Genomic DNA, 19447 nt, shown 5'->3' with positions numbered 1-19447 from the left:
ATACACACCACATCTCCACAGACTCCTTGTTGACCTTGTTGCAGCACGGAGACAAAGGATGATCCTGCAGGCCTTAGATTCCAGGATAAGCTATGTCATTAACGACAAGGAGACCAGACTGACAAGACTAACAAGCCGTGAACGTGGGGCTTGATTTAAGCTTATTGGCTGTGATGCCTGTCAGGATTGGACACTCCAAGTTTCAAAACAAATCGAGGCATCTGTAGCCAATGGGAAGTTCCAGATCTGAATGTGCACAGATAAGCTGCTAAGGATAGATGACGATGGTGCGGCGAGTGGAAAAACAATTCCAAACGCCCGCGATTCACCGCACAAGCGCGAAACAGAAGCTTTTTGTTGCTGTTTCCCTGCTCAATATCACTTGTTTTTTTAAGGTTCCTTCCGTTTTCATCGCCGCCATCTCTCCAATGCTCCACTCTCTGTTATTCGTCATGATCTTTCACCCTTCCTCGTAAACTTCACCAGCATTCGTTTTAGCTCTCGTGTCGCTCGTTCACTTACTTACCGCATAGCCAGCTGCGAATAGCCCACTTACCGTTCATCCTAGCATCCCAATTATAGCCGTCCGATGATGCTCTCACTGATCTTGCTGGCGGCGGCTGCTACTGTCAATGCTATTCCCACCATAACAACAAAGGGATCCAAGTTCTTCACGAGCGATGGCGATCAGTACTTTTTGAAGGGTACGTCCAATGGACCACTTTACTTCACCCACTGATTCGAAGCTCCAGGTATCGCTTACCAGCTTGTACCCGACGATCCTCTCATTGACAACACTCAATGCTCTCTCGATGCTGCTCTTATGAAGGATATTGGAGCTAATGCTATTCGTGTGTACCATGTCGATCCTAGTGGTAACCACGACGATTGTATGCGCACCTTTGCCGATGCTGGTATCTACTTATGGTTAGATTTGGATACTTTTGATACACAGATCGAGCAGGTAAGAAGTAGCGAATTTCACTGAAGTTTCACTGCCTAAACTCTACAGACTGCTCCAAGGTGGAACACGACCCAAAAAGAGGCCTTTCAAGACGTCCTCGATGCCTTCATCCAGTACGATAATTTAGGAGGCGTCTTTGTTGGCAACGAGGTTCTCACCACTGGAACTGGATCTGTGGCTGCGCCCTATGTGAAGGCTGCCGCGCGCGATCTCAAGGCGTACCGCAACTCCAAGAACTACCGCAAAGTTCCAATCGGCTATTCAGCTGGTAAGTTCAGCTTCATACAGGTCCGTGGCAGCTCTGACCACTCGTATAGCCGATATTGCAAGTCTCCGCCCCATGCTACAGAACTACCTAGTTTGTGGTGATAATGCAGACGAATCTCTGGACTTCTTCGCCTTGAACGCTTACGAATGGTGCGGAGACGCAACCTATGAAACTTCTGGATATGAAATCTTGAACGACATGGTCAAGGACTTTCCTGTTCCCATCTACTTTTCGGAAACTGGCTGCATCGTGCCCAAGCCGCGCACATTTGACGACCAAGCGGCGATTCTTGGAGACAAGATGAACCAGTACTGGTCTGGAGCTATCATATACGAGTGGATTATGGAGGCAAATGATTACGGCCTAATCAGCTACGGCGCAAAGGTCGACCCTGCTTCTAATAACGCACCACCAGACGGATTTCCTCGCTCTGGCACCCCGACGCCCCTGTCCCCTGACTTTCCTAACTTGTCCAGGCACTGGGCAACACTAAATCCCACAGGTATCAAGGAATCAGCATACTCGCCTTCACTCACAGCTCCCCCGTGCCCTGCCTCTACTGCAGGCACATGGGAGATCGACGGCGATGTCGACCTGCCTTCTGTTGGCCAGGTCTATGCTCCGACGAGCACCTCTGGTCGCAGCAGCCCGAGCGCAAGTATGCATCGCTCCTTTTCTTCGTCTACTGCGTTGGATACAGCTTCAGTTATATCCCCGTCCACTGCTTTTGCGTCTGCTTCTGTTTCTGCTTCAGCCAATCCCAACGATCAAGGCAATTTTAATGCGGAATCAGGCAATACTGGCGCCGAGCCCTCTGCATCCGAGACACAGACTGGCGGTGGCGTTGCTGCGACTTCTGGAAATGAGGTCAGGAACATGGCAATCTCGCTCATCACAATAACAATGGGTTTATTCTGGTGGATGTAAAAAAAATTGGCCAACAAATACGGACATGGCTTCTCCGCCAGCTATAATGACATGATATCCAATGCATGTTTTCAAGGCGTTCAGGACATATGAGCGGCATAATGTTAGACAGCATAAACCCTCGGGGTCTTCATACTCGAGCAATGTTTTCAGGACATCGATAGAATTTCATGGATATGCGCGTTGAGAAACTTGATTTACATGCCCTTTGGCCATGAGCTCAGTCAGTCATTGCTGTTTTTGTTCTACGGTACTGGATATTTATGTACTTTTGAACGTGATATCGAACTTCTTCGACGCGTGCTCGCATAAGTGTCGAAGACACATGCCGTGACAGGCAAAATAAGCATGCATACCCTTGATACAAACGCCACTTATTCATGCATGCAACCACCATAATGGTGCGTTCTATATTGCGCAGTAGAACAATGGAACCTGCACAGCGCCATGACACCATCCATATCCAAAGACCCACAATTCTACTACTCCTCCTCGCTCTCGCTCTCACTCTCCATGCCTTCCATCATGGCCTTCTCAAAGTCATCCAAATCATCCTCCTCGTCCATGGCCATGGCCGCCTGCTGCGCCTTTACGGTATCCTGCGCCGGCGGTCCAATGTCCATCGGTTCGACGTCATGATCTGACTCTGCATCTGCATCGGCATCGGCATCGCTCTCATCCTCATCATCTTCCTCGCCCTCAGCGTCGTCCTCGGAGTCCTGCCGAGTTGCAGCACCACCGCGCGTATCGCCAAAGTCAAACTCATAGTCTGCTTCTTCCTCGTCGTGTGGTGGTGGTATGTGCGGTGTCTGGAGGCGCGAGCTTGGCGAGGCACTGTTTGCCGCGGAGCGCAGGGATATGGGCCCGCTGGCGTGGTGGTCGAGGAGGTGCAGGCCCAGGCCCTTGGGCTTGTGGTTGTCGGGCGGTGAGTCGCCGTAGTCGATCTCGAAGCCTACGGGCGAGGAAGGGGAGGACTCGCGTGAGGAGGAGGCGGATCTGGGTGAGGAGGCGTCTTTGTGGACGGTCGAGGCGCGGCGGTCGAGATGGATGCGCGGCGGGGAGGATGCGCGGGGAGGGGATTGGGATGGGGATTTTGCGCGGCGAGCGGGTTGTTTGGGTTTTGATTTCGGCTTTGTGGTGGAGTTTGTGGTGGTTGGTTTGCGGCTTGGGGCTTGTGGTTTGGAGGGCCGCTTGGAGGGGAGTTCGGGGGTGTGGGCGGCGCTGGAGGTTTGGGGGGGAGAGAGGGAGTCGCGGTCTGTCGTGGGTGCCATGAAGTTTCTGTAGTCGTATGGGTTCTCTGCGCCGTCGTCGAGGGCGTTGGCTCCGTCATCGTCGGGATTGGAGCGGAGGTCTATCTGGGGGTATTTATGCTCGAGGGTGGACTCGTTTGTTTCGTATGGTGTGGACTTGAGATTGAAGTTGTAGGATGCTGAGACCGGCTCGAGCGTGCAGGTATGGTTGTCATGGTCGAATACGAGGACGTAAGACTTTTTCGCGTTTGTGCGCTGGCCTGTGTATGTGAATTTGCCTGGGCGGCCTTTGTCTGCAAGCGTGAGTCGGGCGAGATTGCCTGCGGAGGTTGTGATAGTTGTCGTGCGGTCTTCGCCTTTGAGATTGGGTTTATAGTTGACTGTCTATATCAGCATGGTTCTTTTGACGTGCTCCAGCTTGCATTTACTTACGCTTTACACTTGTGTATCCCTTCCTCGCTGTACCTCCGCTCTTGCCGATCTTATCGCTCACACGTAACGTATAGAGAGCTTTCTTGTTCGGGTCCACGGCCTTGTGCGGCGGACTTGTTACCAAAGGGGACGCCATCTGTGGTGTACTGTCGCAATTTTCCGTACACTGATTGAGGGCTTTGTGCGTCGGAGAAGAGGACAGAGAGAGAGAGAGTTGAAGAAGGCAGAGAGGGCTTGGGCTTTGTTCACTGGCTGGAGGTGGAGTTCCACGTTCCGCACCGAACCGTGGGGGTTTGGCGCTAACAATCGGATGGTCAGTGTCGATCGGCGGAGCACTGGCACGTTACCAAGAACAATAGTCGAGTTCTGATTGAATAGGATCTCCGTGTATCAGTGTTTAGTCATTTGCACAAGTCTGTATGTACCCCAGTGACAATACGAGGTTGCGAACAGGCTGTCGAGTGACTGAACAATAGTAGAACTTACAATCCTGATGATACATTGGGTTATTATTACAGGGAAATCTCGCCTTTCCACATAGCGTCGCCCAGCCCTAGTGTGTCCACCAGATGCTGCCACCTCGGGCCACCTTTCTCTTTTCTATACAAGTACTTCATCAACTTCTGTCTCCTGTGCACAAGCAGAGTCAAATTCCTCTTGTTGGCCTTGTCTTTCCTCAATTGCCCTTCTTGGTCAATCCGCGACAATCGTTGTATTTTTGCAGTCAAAATAGCGATCTGAACTTCAGAGCTTCCCGTGTCGGGGCCACCACGAGCATATGGTCGTGGCTCTGCTTTTTGGTCCTTCAGGTTGGGAGGCGGCTTCAAGATTTTGTCTGTGTGGTGTCGACCAAATTTATCGATGCATCGCAGCACATTTGAGTGAAAGATGTCTTTGTGACTAGCATTCTCCAGTTGCAAGATCCGTCTCAAAGACTCTTTTGCGGTATCATGGTCTTTTGTAATTCGCTTCTTAACCAGAGTTCTGGCTTCTTCATCGTGAATCCTGTTCAGTGGGGCGCGCAACTCTTGACGTCTTCTGACCTCTGCTTCGTATGCCTCGTCGGTTTCAAACGAGCCCCGGACGGGTTTCACGCCTGCATTATCATCCTGCCATGCTTCATTGAGTTTTCGTATGAGCATGTGTGACTTTTCTGGACTTTTGTTAAGAACCTCTTCGAGCTCATCCTCCCGAACGTAAGAGCTAAGATAGACCTTCTTCTGCCAATCGCCACGGGCCCCTTGTCGAAAGTATGGTGCATCTTGCACCTCTACCTCAGGCTCTTTGCCAGTGTCGAGAGATTCTAGAAACGGTGTCGGTCGGCCCTTGACGGGATCTCCTGCTAGCTCACTTCGCTCCTTTTTCAAGACTTCTTGACGGGCTATGTTGGCCTTCTTTCTGTAATCGGCCGCATACAAGTCGCGATAACTCCGCCGCGGCTTGTGCTTCTGCTTTCTGGATGCTTGTACGGACGGCGAACTTGAAAAGGATCGGAGAAGCGCGACATTCTGCGAGGCTTGTCCCCCTGTATAGAGTCATTAGCACTTCATCAATTGAGAGGTCCGCTGCAGCATACCAACTTGAGCCCGAAGGCAGTTGAGGATTGGTATTCGAGAGAGCATTGCAACTGCTCGCATATGCCAGCTGCATCAACTTTTCCACCACGAGCCAAGGGAGATCGAGCAAGCCGGCCAAAGTTCGGCGGTCTCCATATCACGCTAATCTCAGTGTGGCTAGATCATCGAAAAGCTAAGCGAATATCGACATCCCACCCCCAATGTATCGCGCAAAACCGCAAGACTTCAAGGACAATCTTCTCTTCTCGCCGTCGCACTCCTTTCAATTCTTTCTCACCCTCTTGAACTCTTCACCCATAAGTCAAGATGGCTCCCAACAACCTTCCCCCAATCTTCAACGCCACCAACCAGGATGTCGAGATGCTTCTGGCAGCTCAGTGCCATCTCGGATCCAAGAACCTGCAGGTGCACATGGAGCCCTACCTATGGAAGACTCGCCCTGACGGTATCAATGTGATCAACATCGGAAAGACATGGTAAGACCAGAACACGTTCCCTTGTGAAGCCTCCCAGGCCTGCCAAACCAGCGACTTCCAAGCCGTCGGAATTTTGGTCGTTCAACGCTCACTTGAGGCCTCAAAAGACTAACAGACTGTACAGGGAGAAGATTGTTCTCGCAGCCCGCATCATCGCCGCCATCGACAACCCAGCCGACATCAACGTCATCTCCGCGCGCCCCTACGGCCAGCGCGCCGTGCTGAAGTTCGCCGCCCACACCGGTGCCGTCGCCATCGCTGGTCGCTTCACCCCCGGTAACTTCACCAACTACATCACCCGGTCGTTCAAGGAGCCGCGCCTGATCATCGTGACCGACCCGCGCACCGACGCGCAGGCCATCAAGGAGGCCTCGTACGTCAACATCCCCGTCATTGCCCTCTGCGACACCGACTCCCCGACCGAGTACGTCGACGTCGCCATCCCGACCAACAACAAGGGTCGCCACGCTATCGGTCTGATCTGGTGGATGCTCGCCCGTGAGGTGCTCCGTCTGCGCGGCACCCTTGCCAGCCGCGAGGCCGAGTGGGACGTCATGACCGATCTGTACTTCTACCGCGACCCCGAGGCCGAGGAGAACAAGGACTCTGCCGGTGTGGACGAGTCCAAGGTGCCCGGCGCTGACGAGGTCGGTGCTGGTCCTGTCGAGGGTGGATTCCCCAGTGAGTGGGAGGTCCAGGGTGGAAGCACCGCTGCGTTTGCTGCTGCCTCTGCGACTGCTGGTGCTGGTGCTGGATGGGACGCTGACGGCGCTGGCGACTGGGCCGCAGCCTCTGGTGCCGCCGCCGCCGAAACTGGCAACGAGGGCTGGGCCGCCGCGCCTGCTGCGGGCACCGGCGACGCTGCCGTCAACTGGTAGACACGCCAAGATATCCATCCAAGGACTATAAAAACGCTGTACGCCTAATCGGCGCATAAGGAGGAGAAATCCCTTTCCCCCCTTAAAAAAAATAAAAGAGAGAACTTCCTGATCATGTATGTACGGACAGTGTGTTTTTTTTTTGTTATTATTGTGTTGTGGGATATGGCCGCGCAGCACTTATGAGGGAAAGATATCCGGGTAACTGCTGTTTAAACATGTGTTTCACAGGCATCTCCCGGGGGAAAGCCCTGTGTTTGTAGGCTTGGGATGGTACTTGATCGTCGCCCAGTCCCACGCCGCATATATTTCGAAAAGAAAAAAAACCGCTGTTTCCCATGCATCACATCACGTCGCATCACTGCTGAGATTGGGGATACCGTGCTTGACTTGACGTGACGTGACTTGACATGCTATGAATTTTGACGTGAGATGCCGCTTAGACCATGACCACACATACCCATACCCACCTACTACCTACCCATTTACCCATCCACCCAAACACCAACATGCCCGCCTCTCCCTCCCCCTCTCCATCCCTCTCACAGGACAAAACCAGCAAACACCCACCTAGCTACCACCCAATCACACACATCTACACCCTCATCACCGATCCATCAGCACCAGGCCAGCCAAAACACAACCCCATCACACACGCACAGAACATCAGGAAAACTCATTGAATATGCGCTAATCGACTTTGTTTCCTATCAGAAAAACCCGGGGTATTCTGTCCGACTAAAAAAAAAGGACCCTCGTCATAATAGACCCGCGACACCATATAATGCCCCCCCTCTCTAAAACCCCCTTTTTTCCCTTCCCATGCCCCTTCCCTCCCAAGGACCCCCATAACCCCCCCTCACAACGCCGTCTTCACAATCATAAAAACACACACCTCGATGCCCTTCGTCGGCAGCCTCGCCTCCCTATGCGCAATCTCGTCGATGAAGCGCTGCATCATGACGCCGGAGCTCATGGGGCTCTTAGCCGGCAAGCCAGCCAGGATCTCGCGAATGCGCGTCTTCTCCTGCTTCGTCCACCACTCCTGTGCCCAGACGGCGCGGTCGACAGTGACTTCCTGGCGGGAGGAGGCGATGAGGGTGTACCGCGCGGGCCGAAGGATGCCCCAGTGGCCGAGCGGGTGAAGTGGATTATTGAGCTGGGCGCAGAGAGTCTCGAGGTTTGAGCGCACGCGGGCGAATTCGAGGAGGCGGGAGGCGCTCTCGGTGCGGCCGAGGGCGGCGGCCATGTCGGAGGGGAGCTTCTGGGTCATCATGAGCTCTCTGATGGCGTATTCCATGACGGGGTTGAGGTATTCGTCGATGAAGGTGCGGGCGCCGTTTTCGGTGGGGTAGATGAAGAGCAGGGTGCCGTTGTCGGGGGAGAGCTCGACGAGGCGGTCGAGGAGGAGGGATCGGCGCGCTGTGAGGCTGAACATTTCGGCGAATTCGGTGGGCTTGGTGGGCGGGATGTAGCGTTCGACGATGGAGACGTGGACGGAGCCGGGGGTGGCGACGGGCTGTGGGGATGGGATGCGCTGGAGTTCGCCTTGGTAGTCGGTGATGGTGACGGCGTTGTCGAGGATCTTGGTTGCGAAGTAGTCTTCTCCTCCGATTGCCGGGCCGGGGGTGCTCGGCGGTGAGGTAGGCAGGTCTGCCATGTTGAAGCGGCCGGGAACGGCGTGGTATACGCTGATCCACACGGTCCGCATTGCTTCCGTGTCTGTGTGCATTCTCGAGGCACAGTCGTTGACGGCCCGGATGATGTGGGGGAAGACATGTCCCTGGGCAGAGGGGCACGGTAAGGCGTGGGTCAAGATCTGGATTTTGTCCCTCCGCAGGTCAGACATTGAGGTCAAGTTCGCGACTGTACATGCTGTTAGCAAGGGCCCACCAATAACCGACACAGCCAGTCACATACCTATGCTGCTCACTACGTCACCCAGCCAAGCCTTGTCGTCGTATAGACTTGCATGTAGGAGAGCGTTGTTCGCAGCCTCTGGTGCGGGGTCAGATTCGGGGCCATGCGCGCAGTCTCTGGCGATTGACTGGTCTGGATCAGTCTGCGCGGGAGAGACAGCAGCAGCGGTCTTGACATGGGTGACGGGGTCCCAGCTGATGGTGCCATCGTAAGGTGGAGTGAAGGTTGGGACAAAGTGTGTGATGGACGCATGCTTCCCCTGTGCATGCTCTGGGGAGCTTAGAGGTGCTCCGTCAGGGAAGATATTGGGAGCTGTCAGCATGGGACTTAACTCGTGCAAAGGATCTTCGGGCTTGGATAGCGGACCAACACCAATGGCGAAGGGGGTTTGTGGGACGTGACCTTTGCGATCAGGATGCGGTGCGGCGATGCCAAGCTCGACAAAGGACGGCAGACGGAGATTTGGAGACTTGAATAGAGCAGAGTCACTGAGTTCGGGGGGGCTTTCAGGCAGTACAGTGCCAGCAATCGTTCTCATACCGAGAGCAGGAAGGTATTCGTCTGCAGAATTGAAGCCTGGACTTTCCGGTCTGGCAGAGACTGGGAAGGGTAAACTGCTTGGGACATCAGCTTCGGCCAGTTTCTTCGACAATGCGGGCACGATACCGCCAAATCCGGGATGCTCGGCGGGAGGGTTGGAGAGGAGAGGTTCATCGGAAGGGCTTGGTAGAGACGAGTCGGATGATGTTATGTGATGTGCTGAAACATGTTGTTGCACGTGTTGAGCCATTATTAGATCATCGTTGATAGAGAGGTACGACATGCCAACGGCCGCGCGGGCTTGTTCGGCCACAAACGAGACGCCAAGAAGCGCACTTTCTCAGACGTGAGGGAAACGAAGGAAACAAAGGGTTTGTCGAAGGGAGGTGTACCAAAGATGATCAGTTGCAAGAACGAATCCGAAGCTTCGGAGAGAGAAAGGATGGAGTCAGGTGTTTAAGATCTTCATGAGGCTATCAGGTCGTAACAGTCAAGAAGGCGCTGGAGCTGGAGTTGCAAGGAAAGTAAGAGGGTGAGAGGGTGAGAGGGAGAGGGCACAAGAGGAGGAAACGAGTATAGAGTAGCGACAGTCCAGGACAGGTGGGTAGAGTGAATAGCGAGTCCGGAGGGTTTCTGACGGAAAGTCGGGATAGTGGGACGATTCTCAGGTGAATAGCGGGTCGGGGGCGGAACAAGTGAATAAGCGAGTGACAGCAGCAGCAGCAGTAACAACAGTAGCAGCAGAAGAAGAAGAGGCGGTGCGCGAGACGAGTGTATGAGAATGTGGTGGTGCGTGTCAGGAGGAGGGAGGGAGGAGAGAGAGGGAGGGGCCAATAGAAGAGAGGGCGGAAACAGCAGAGGGTGTTCTTGGCAAGCGAGAGAGAGAGGGAGAGGGAGAGACACTACCAGATATAGCGATATAGCAGTAGTGAGAAGAAGAGGAAGAAGAGGAAGAAGGGAAATGTGGTGATGAGTGTATAACAGCTGGAGTTGTTGTGGTTTGTGGTTTGTCGTTGTGGGCTTGTCTGGCATGGAAGTTGGGAGCACGAACAACGAAACAAGGGAGCGTGGACCGGTCCAGACTCGCCACTAATCCTTGACCTCCTCCCTCTCCCCAAACAAACCCTTTTCACACTATTATGCTGGCCGCGGTGCTAGACTAGATCAACGAACTAGGTAATTAGATGATGGATTGTTAATTAGTTATCATTCACGATAGCCAGCATCAGTAGCAGTAGCATGGATGGGATGCGATGGCAGTGATGCCTTCCACCATCACTATCACCATCACTATCACTAACAACAACACCACCACCACCATATCTCCATGTCGGTCGTCTACATCTAACCTTTCCTCGCCGCCAAGCCGTATACCGCATTGTCCTAGGACGAGTCCACTACCCGGCACATCTGTCCTCCCGCTTCCGTGCCGACGCACAAAGCCTCGTCTTTCCATTCCGTAACAACAGTCTCACTCAGGCCCTGCAATTCCCCCCCTCCCGTGTGTCGTTTGATAGGGGACCCTCTCTGCTGGGATGGGCGAGTTGAGCGAGTTGAGCGAGTGAGAGAGAGAGTGAGAGAGCTTACGCGGTCCCTGTCCAGTCCAGTCCAGTCCCAAGGTAGGTACCCAGCAATTTTACACGACATCGACTTTCGCACGAAAGAGCCATGTCTACTTACTTACTTACATGCATACGCTATGCACGATTGTACATGTACACATGATGCCAGTGGACGAACCCTGCGCAAGGCGAGAGTCTTGCTCCAGTCCAGTCTCTACGCCTTCTAATTACCATAGACTCTTTGACTCTGTCCGGCCTGCCCCCAAAATTAACCCAATCCCCAGTCCCCAGTCCCAGTCATCCATCCAGGTGACTTGCAAAGAAGTCGTGTGTTGTGCCACCCCCCAAAAAAAACGCTCGGACAGACGCTGAAACGCCCTCTCCCCCTCTCCCTTTTCAACGATACCGGCAATGGCGCATGGGGCGGCGGGTTTGGGGGCCCCCTGGTGGTTTTGGTTTCGGTTTCGGCTGCTCCCTGTAAGGACTTTTTTAGTAGTACTACTTAAGTCTGTAACTACTTGACTACTGTAGTCACAAACCTCACTTGTTTTTTAGTATTGTTTACATTGGGCCTAGTTGAAAACTCATGTCTCTCTATAATTATTGATACATACATGGAATACTTATGATAATTGTAATAATAATAATAGCTGCTACATAGCATGTATGTAGCTAGACCACCCCGCAGCTCGTTTCGCCGCCTAGTGATAAGAGGGGGCCAGAGACGGCACAAAAAGAATATATTCCTAGAAATTTGCTTCATTCGATGAGGATATGAGAAGTAATAAATAGAATGAATGCTGCCACACCATATATTCTTCTTCTTCTTCTCGAGCGTGGTGTGCAGCTGACTGGCTGTTTGCGAACTGTACTTGGTATACCCCCAACGATACTACAAAAATCCCGAATGGATGGATATAGCTCACAGCACAACCCCCCAAAACTCATCAAACACGACTACTCCTGCCAGGCTGCGGCAAACTGCTACTACGCTGCCTGCAGAATTCTCTGGGCCCGGCCTGCCAATCATTACTCCAAGATATTGTTGTTGTTGTTGCTGTTATTAGTCGCAGCAGTCTTATTACAGACATCCCGGCCGGAACACAGTGTATGTATGCATGTACGTATGTAGGTATTTAGGTAGGTGGGGGACAAGTCAACCGAGTCCGAGACGCCTCGACTACTACTACTATTGTTATTATTATAGATACATAGGTATATGGATAGATAGATAGCCAAATAGGCGACCATCTAATCATCTCAACGTGGCTGTGTAATTAGTGGGTAGAGGCTCAGTGGCTGGGCCAGGCCGCGCCTTGTGGTCTTGTATCAGAGCTGCAGGCATTGTTTGTTGTTGAAACAAAAAGGGAAGCGGCACAGCACACAGCAATATATAAATACACCCAAAGAAAAAAAAGCAAAAAAAAAGTGTGAGGATAAAGGGTCAACAAAAGACCCTGGCGTTTTTGATGATGTGCGTGTATTGTGTGCTAGAAGACGACGATCATGTATGTAGTAGTGTAGTGTATGTAGTGTAGTGTAGTGGAGTGTACGGATGGTGGCGTCGCTAATACATCCGATACAAATACGTCCCGTGGAATGGCTGGCTGCACTATACTCTTTTCTATTATTGGTCCAACGGCTGCTTCGGACTGCTCTCCGGTCCTGAGACGTCCTTCTGCTCGTTTCCACTCTTCTTCTTTTGAGTCTCGTTTCTTTGTCTCTTCATGCCTCGTGCCCCTCGTATCAACGCGAAACGCCATCATACACTGTCTTGTGCCACAAAATTGGGTATTGTACTCTATTCCACGCTCATGCACTGCACTGTTCACACTAGCCCCATACACCCGCTCCGTTGCCCAGCCCCTCTCTCATGAACTTTTCGCGCTCGATTTCCACGCGTCCGCCCGTCCTCAGCGTGCCCATCAGACTGCCCCCTGCCCAGGCTCCCAGGCTCTCCACTCCTCTGACGACGCCCTTCACAGGACCGTCCTTCTCCGCGATCCGCTCTCGCTTCGCCTCTGCCGCCAGTGTGGCATGCGGCCTCTCGGAGCCCAGCGATGAGGAGGGAGGAGCGCCCACTTCGGGAAGGGAGTCACGTAATTCCGCAGTCCCGAGTGCGCCGTTTTCGCCATTTGCTTGCTCGTCGCTTACGGATTGCTGAGCAGCCGTAGGGGCGTCCGAGCGCTGTTTGGGAGCCTCTGATCGCTGCCTTGGGGTGATCTTCGGTGGATACTGCCGGACTGCATCCCAGCCTCGGTCGCGTACCAGTGTGTGAATCTCCTCTGTCAGTCGCGTCTTCAGGCCTGGAATGTGTGCACAGCCACCGGTGAAGACAAGCCGTGCCATGCATATGTCGCGTGGTGCAACCGGCAGAGATTGGAGGATCGTGTACGCTAGTATAGGGAGAGGCTGATCGTGCGCATCGAGCTCGTGAGGCGGAGTGCCCGTCGAGAACAGAGCAGTCTCAACGGGGAGGGCAAACTTCGAGAACGGGATGGAGACACGAGAGAAGGGCGAAGACCGCGATAGCGGAATCGAAATAGGTGTGTCAGCTTCTGTGTTGCTCGAAGCGTCGTCTTGCTTTGACCTAGACGCCGCCTCCTCCATACTCATGCACCAACCCATCCGACAAAGCACTTCGTCCGCTTGATCAAACGTAACATGCGTGTCTTCTGCCTCTCTAAGGCTTCCTGATTGTGCGTTATGTTGCTCCCACTCGTGTTCCAGCATCTTGCCCATGTCTCGACTTAATAGCTTCCCAGCACGGATTGTCCTCCTCATTTTCACCTCACGAAACTCATACACTGCCGTAATGGTAGTCTCTGCCCATCCAATATCCATGACCAATCCACTTCGAAGCCCCGCTGCTGCCGTGACCAGGACCGCCGGGCTCATAAGGGTCACAACAGGAACCATGAAGCTACCAAACAGCACGCTCAGCACCGTCTCCAACAGCGGTCTTGACAGTCCAGTCTGCACCGAGAGCAACACTTTCCTCGGCTTGTCCAGCAAGAAGTGCTCATTGTACGCCTTCCGCAGCGCCCTCTCCAACTTGTCCTGTACGAGTCCGAGGTCCTGGCCCCGCAGATCCATCTTCCACAGCTCATGATCTTCACCCCACGGTCCTGTATCTCGTCTTTCTCGGAATGCATGTGTGGGCATAAAGGCACGGTAATCGCCCACGCGTCGCTGTTCGTCCGGGGGGAAGGCGAGGGTGCAGCGCGGTTGGGGCTCGCCAGAGAAGCCTCCGCGCAGGTAGCGGGCTCCTATCTCGAGTACAATTGACTCATCCTCCGTCGAGCGGTATCCATAGCTACCACCAGGCGACGCAAAAGGTGTCGAAGTGGAGCGTGTGAGGTAGGATGGTGTTGCTGGCATTGAGGTGGACTGTGGTACATTAAGCTCGCAGAACCGGAAGACGCGAAGGCCTGTACAGAAAACGCGTTCGCACGTGACTACTATTGAGTGATATCCGAAATATTAAAGACAGTCGATCAAGGCACTTTCATCGAATATTCAATCCATCTGTTCAATGTAGATAGTCAGCTTTGTGTCAAGCTGCTATATTCTATTAATGGGAGTCCGTCATCCAAGATAGCCCAGTCTAGCTCCTTTCTTCCTTAGCACCCGTAGACAGTGAACTTCTGCAGCACTAATGAATCAACTCTCTAGTCAACTCTTCCAGTGCAGGTATTAACCCCCAACGCGCATATCTCAAGGGAATTAGTGATATCTAAGAAGCAAGAGCCAGGAAGAAAATATTGCACTGTAAAGAAGAACCCTCGTACGAGTCTACTTAGAACAGCCTGGTATTCCTGAAGCTCGAGTCTTAAACAAAGAGCCCAGGGAGTATCATAACATTGTACACCGTGTAAGCATTCATTCAGCCTTTCACTACCATCCGCAAATTACGCACGAGCCGATTTCCGTCCTGCCGAGTCCCTAATCAAACATGTGTTGTTGCAATTCACTTCTGAGTCCTACCTACCAACCCTGTCCCGAATTTCTTTTACGTCTATAAATGCGTTGGGCTTCCAACAACATCAAAACGTCCACATCCCAAGCCCTCACATTCCAAAATCACAATCAAGATGTCGACTCGCAAGAACAACCTCAATCTAACAATGACGAAGATCCACGAAGACCTGCCCCCGGAGCCTGTCCTCGCCGCTGCCGCCACTGCCGCCGTCGTCGCCGCGCCCACGAACCCAAGCACACGGCCAGGCACAAAAGTCGCATCCCAAGAAGCTCAAATCATGCCTGTATGCACCCTTCCCCCCTTATTCTCCCCCAACCCCAATCATCCATCACACTAACCACCACCACCACCCACCCAGCAAATCAAAGGCAGCAAACCCATCGACGCCTGGGAAGCCCTCCAATGCATCCAATCCACCCGCCAATCCTACGCCCACCGCCTCACCACCCTCCCGCCCAACACCCCGGACCCCACGCCCCCAAACCTCACCTACATCCTCACTCAAGCCCACACCTACCTCACCAGCCCAGACTCCCCCGTCCGCCCCGCCGCCACCACATCCTTCACCCTCGACACCCCGCTCCGCCTCGTCCAGCGCGTCACGCAGGCTTTCGGCCCGAATGCGATTTACGAGACCGAGTACCTCCAACTGCTGGATCTGAGGCCGCGGAATGCGATTGAGTTGGAGACGGTGATTGAGGATTTTGAAATGCGGTTTGGGGAGAGGCAGGGGGAGTTGTTGGGGATTGTGCGGGAGGTGTTGGGGGAGGTGCCGCGGGTTACGGCGGAGGAGAGGGCAAAGGGGGTGGCGGAGGAGGAGGAGAGGAGGAGGTTGGAGATGGTGGAGGAGGGGAAGGGGAGGAAGGATAAGGGCAAGGGCAAGGAGAGGGCTTAGATGTGGTGGCTTTTGGGCTTTGGGGGTGGGATTTTCCTTGGGGAGATTTGGGTTTCTTGGGCGTCGCTTGGAGGTGAGGGGTGGGTGCAGGGATAGATAGAGAGAGGGAATTCACAAAAGTAATTATGGCTGTCGTTTGACTGATTGGATTTTTCTCGGCTGAATATCTTGAATTATGCAATGAAAGGATACACTCCTTTTCATACGTGGTAGTCTGCATGTGCATCTTGAAATGCAAGTTTGATATCGTATTGTGAGGCCACAGAACATAGCGGACTATAAACCCCTTCTTTCTAGGACACCGAATGCTATGCGAGGTCAAGTAAATGAACAACATAAGCTACATGCGTCGCCTCTATCATCATCATCATCATACATGGCGCGCTCTCTTCGCGACTGGTTGTCCCTCGTCGTCGAATGTCGCATCGCTGCTACTATTCTTCGCCAGACCATCCACACCAGCAGTCAGATCCACCCCTCCCACTGAACCAGGACGCGAAAGCTTAAACGGAGCCTCGATCGTCAGCGAAAACACCTCACGCTCTCGGCGCCTCGGGATAGCCACTTCAAGCCCCAACTTCCCACCACCACCCCTCGCGTTCATGGGATAGGCCATGCTAGTCAGCTCCTCCAGTGTGAAGAAGTTCGGCCAGGATTTGATCGCTTCCATTGCTTGTGCGTGCCGGTCGCCGGTTTTGGAGTCCTTGCTGCTGCCCTGCTCGTCCTCCACGGCTTCGGAGAACTCCCACATCGCCCTGAGCTCGCCGCGGACCAAAGCTGTTGTCCAGGTGGAGATGAGCACACCGGGGACGAGGTATAGAAGGGCAGGCTGGGCGTGTTCGAAGATATGCATTACCACGAGTGTTGCGAGCATGCCAGCAATGTAGCCGGTCAGGGAGGCATAGAAATATGGTTTTGGGAATGTGGTGGGATTTTGCATCGCTTGTTCAGGGGCCAGGGGCCGGCCAAGCCAGGAGTGAGTCCAGAAATTCTCGCCCCAGCGATTTGAGAGCGATGTATATGTTGCTTTGAGAACTTCTACAGTCTCCTTCTCGTTTTTTGTGACTGTGACTTTGGTCTGTTTGCGTAGATAGAAGAGGTAGAGGTCGAAGCGGAGCGCAAGGCCGATCAATATGCCTGGGAGGACGACGTCACCAAGACCAAGCATGGCGAACGATGGCAGAGCGTCGGCATCGGTGGGGGACGGTGGGCGTGGAAAGACAAGCTTTATAGGAATGTCGAGAGTCTTTGCTACAGTGACCATCATGGGTCTTTTTTGCTTTAGTAAGTGACGCGACCTGTGATGCTCGAGACGACTAGACTTACGTGTAGAAAACAAAGTATATGTCATAGAAAAACAGAGCAGAGAGTATGAGGCTTCCGGTAGCAAACGTCGTCGGCGACATGATTTGTAAAGCTGCATAGGAGAAAGCGAAGCCCATGAGATTCGTCAAGAACCAGGGCTTCGATACGGTGTTGAAGTAAACAACACTGGCGAGCCCAGCGAGTGCTGCGACAATCATGTTGGTGCCCAATTTAGCTCGAAGAGCGGCGATTTTGTGCACGTATAGCTTGACAGTCCATTTCTGACAAGGGATTTCGCGTACTGACCACAGGAAGTTCATGATTGGTGACGGTAACGGCAACCTGGACAGCAATCCCGGCAGAGGGGAGACTCGCAGCGAACCACCAGTCCCACTGACAATTCTCACCTGTCTGTCGGCTCCAGATACCTCCCACAAGGCTCCACCGCTCACGTACTTTCGGGGATAGACGAAGCCTTGCATGAAGTCCAAGAAGTCGCAAATAAGCTTTGCAACAGAGAACACCCCGAAGAAGGCAAAGTACCCGTTCAGTAGTTTGTTCAATATGGTGGGATCTTGGAGCCATTTTATGAGAAAGTATAGGCCAGCCAAGGTACAGCCTGCAAGTAGTGGGAACATCAGTGCGTCCGAAGGCGACAGTCCTTCCATCTTTTGCACCTCCTCTTCCTCGTCATCGTCATCGTCTTGTCGGTCGGCTGTCTTTGACTGTCTTCGGGTTTTCGCAGCAGAGGAAGGACGAGATAGTGAGGCATGAGCGCCGGCGACGATCGGGAAGAGTGCAGAAAGTATGAGGTGCACGTATGTGGGAATCATCGGTCGAATCAGAGAAAATTCGTATGCTATGCGACCAACAGCATTTGCGAATGCGCCGACATCTTCAGACATTTTGTCTGAGGTGGAAAGAGGACGGGTGGTAAATGCTGGCAATTAGGACAGCTAGAAGATCTTGTCGAAGGAGCAGACTCTCATGGCTGTGAAAGCGTCGTGAGAGGTTCTAGGTTGTAAATGCGCAAAAAAGTGGCATGTAACGAAGTTCGCGACACTTGTCACGTCAGGGTCCGGTCCGCGGCGTAAACGTGGCGTCGATTATCGATGCGCATGTTCACGAGTGAAGTCTTGGCATATCTCGAGTAGCCACCTGGCATAGTGTGGAGACTGCATCATGCGTGATTAACGTTATCTTGCCTATAAGCAAGTTTGTGTTCTATATAGGTTCGTTGTTTCGTTATCTACGCTTCTCTTTACGGCTCAAGAGTCGTAGCATCCAGTATAGTAGTAGCAGAACTCCAACGACAATGATGAAAAAAGAAGTATCGAATTGCATGTATCGATGAAGTCATAATGTCTCTTCGGCCTTCTTGTCGCCCAATGGGGGAATGCGCGCTTTGATATACGCCTCAAGATCATCTATCCCCTCAGGAGAGGCCGAATGGGGTAGACCTGGATAAGTCTTGAAATCGACAGTCCAGCCCCATTCTTTGAGCTTCTCGGATGTCAATTTGCCCCATTTGTAGAACACGACCTGGTCGGCATCTCCATGCTCCATGAGAATTGGCGTTTCTTTGTTCGGGTTCTCTGCGGGCACCAGATCCCGGAATTTGTCCTGGAGTAACAGGTAGCAACTCAGCCCGGCAATGCCACCAAGCTTCTTTGGGTAGGTCATGCCCGAGAAGAGAGACATGGCACCTCCTTGTGAGAATCCGCCAAGGACTACACGATGGGATGGTATGCCCTTCTTTTCCTCCTCCTCGATCAGGCCATGGAAATAGTCTCGAGATTTGAGGATGCCGGGTTCGTCTTCGCGCGCTGCTATCGAGTCGAGAGATTTCTGGGATCCGTTAGGCCAGTCCTCCGGGGGAGGGTAGTTGTGTGCTCGTACTATATCATACCAGCCAGGCATGCGCATCCCCATGTTCTATAAAACTGTGTCAGTGACTGAAGAGCTGGGGGGAACTAATGCAACTATGGCTAGCGGAGCGACAAACGGCATACCAGTGTAACAGGGATGTTGGGTGCGTTGGGAAGTATGAAAGCCACTTCTTCAAACTTGCTCCGCTTCCGCCAGTTATCGACCAGGAAAAGCCTAGAGAACTCAGCAGGAGATCACTGCTACCGCTTGATCGAGACATACCATCCCGCACCACTGCCAGCTGTCAGTTGTTTATATCGAAAGAAGATGCGGGCTCATGACCTATCTCCAAGACCATGGGCAAAGATAACGGTAGCAGTGTGGCGCTTGAGAGCGGGAATAGTGATTGCTGCCATTCTGATGCTTTCGAATGATGTATTATGTCAAGAGAGTTGATGGTCTAGTCGGATTGTAAAGACGACAAAATCGCGCTCAGGCCCCGCCGTGTCTTGGCGTACGTACCTGATCTACCGGCGGAATAAGTGGGTCCGTTAGATCCACCAGTTGGCGCTAATGCGTCACCATTCTCTTGTTGCGCCAGC

General features: G+C 53.0%; 9 protein-coding genes across 9 annotated transcripts; 3 read left to right on the top strand and 6 right to left on the bottom strand.

Moving 5' to 3' along the window:
• Positions 1-592: 592 nt before the first annotated feature.
• EJ05DRAFT_514935 (uncharacterized protein) lies at positions 593-2159 on the top strand (the record flags this gene model as incomplete). The annotated part of the gene is made up of 4 exons (XM_033748567.1): positions 593-704; positions 753-964; positions 1013-1232; positions 1282-2159. 4 exons carry the CDS (start codon positions 593-595, stop codon positions 2157-2159), a joined length of 1422 nt encoding a protein of 473 aa, XP_033595917.1.
• A 2040-nt stretch (positions 2160-4199) lies between these two features.
• EJ05DRAFT_480472 (uncharacterized protein) lies at positions 4200-5481 on the bottom strand. Its single transcript, XM_033744874.1, has 2 exons — positions 5418-5481; positions 4200-5366 (listed from the first exon to the last, which is right to left on the bottom strand). Exons 1-2 carry the CDS (start codon positions 5461-5463, stop codon positions 4354-4356), a joined length of 1059 nt encoding a protein of 352 aa, XP_033595916.1. The 5' UTR covers positions 5464-5481; the 3' UTR covers positions 4200-4353.
• Positions 5482-5647: 166 nt separating this feature from the next.
• Positions 5648-7045, top strand: EJ05DRAFT_470283 (ribosomal protein S2). Its single transcript, XM_033742937.1, has 2 exons — positions 5648-5894; positions 6019-7045. The coding sequence occupies exons 1-2, from the start codon at positions 5725-5727 to the stop codon at positions 6770-6772; spliced, it is 924 nt and encodes a 307-aa protein (XP_033595915.1). The 5' UTR covers positions 5648-5724; the 3' UTR covers positions 6773-7045.
• A 586-nt stretch (positions 7046-7631) lies between these two features.
• Positions 7632-9482, bottom strand: EJ05DRAFT_490155 (uncharacterized protein; the record flags this gene model as incomplete). The annotated part of the gene is made up of 2 exons (XM_033745853.1): positions 7632-8638; positions 8693-9482. The coding sequence occupies 2 exons, from the start codon at positions 9480-9482 to the stop codon at positions 7632-7634; spliced, it is 1797 nt and encodes a 598-aa protein (XP_033595914.1).
• Positions 9483-9488: 6 nt separating this feature from the next.
• EJ05DRAFT_216087 (uncharacterized protein) lies at positions 9489-10418 on the bottom strand. The gene has a single exon (XM_033739870.1). The coding sequence runs from the start codon at positions 10262-10264 to the stop codon at positions 9698-9700; it is 567 nt and encodes a 188-aa protein (XP_033595913.1). The 5' UTR covers positions 10265-10418; the 3' UTR covers positions 9489-9697.
• A 1870-nt stretch (positions 10419-12288) lies between these two features.
• Positions 12289-14328, bottom strand: EJ05DRAFT_480469 (actin-like ATPase domain-containing protein). Its single transcript, XM_033744873.1, has one exon. It carries the CDS (start codon positions 14173-14175, stop codon positions 12628-12630), a length of 1548 nt encoding a protein of 515 aa, XP_033595912.1. The 5' UTR covers positions 14176-14328; the 3' UTR covers positions 12289-12627.
• A 363-nt stretch (positions 14329-14691) lies between these two features.
• Positions 14692-15671, top strand: EJ05DRAFT_541959 (uncharacterized protein; the record flags this gene model as incomplete). Its single annotated transcript, XM_033749694.1, has 2 exons — positions 14692-15059; positions 15135-15671. Exons 1-2 carry the CDS (start codon positions 14889-14891, stop codon positions 15669-15671), a joined length of 708 nt encoding a protein of 235 aa, XP_033595911.1. The 5' UTR covers positions 14692-14888.
• A 156-nt stretch (positions 15672-15827) lies between these two features.
• EJ05DRAFT_458001 (uncharacterized protein) lies at positions 15828-18052 on the bottom strand. Its single transcript, XM_033742545.1, has 2 exons — positions 16998-18052; positions 15828-16942 (listed from the first exon to the last, which is right to left on the bottom strand). Exons 1-2 carry the CDS (start codon positions 17879-17881, stop codon positions 16042-16044), a joined length of 1785 nt encoding a protein of 594 aa, XP_033595910.1. The 5' UTR covers positions 17882-18052; the 3' UTR covers positions 15828-16041.
• Positions 18053-18134: 82 nt separating this feature from the next.
• EJ05DRAFT_541958 (acyl-protein thioesterase 1) lies at positions 18135-19261 on the bottom strand (the record flags this gene model as incomplete). The annotated part of the gene is made up of 5 exons (XM_033749693.1): positions 18135-18824; positions 18876-18911; positions 18989-19079; positions 19128-19139; positions 19188-19261. 5 exons carry the CDS (start codon positions 19259-19261, stop codon positions 18333-18335), a joined length of 705 nt encoding a protein of 234 aa, XP_033595909.1. The 3' UTR covers positions 18135-18332.
• Between the last annotated feature and the right edge of the window lie 186 nt (positions 19262-19447).

Source organism: Pseudovirgaria hyperparasitica (genome assembly GCF_010093815.1).
Source record: "Pseudovirgaria hyperparasitica strain CBS 121739 unplaced genomic scaffold EJ05scaffold_20, whole genome shotgun sequence".
NCBI classification, from domain to species: Eukaryota; Fungi; Ascomycota; class Dothideomycetes; order Acrospermales; family Acrospermaceae; genus Pseudovirgaria; species Pseudovirgaria hyperparasitica.
The sequence above is the reverse complement of the archived record's forward strand: the minus strand, read 5'-3'. Positions and strand labels throughout refer to the sequence as shown.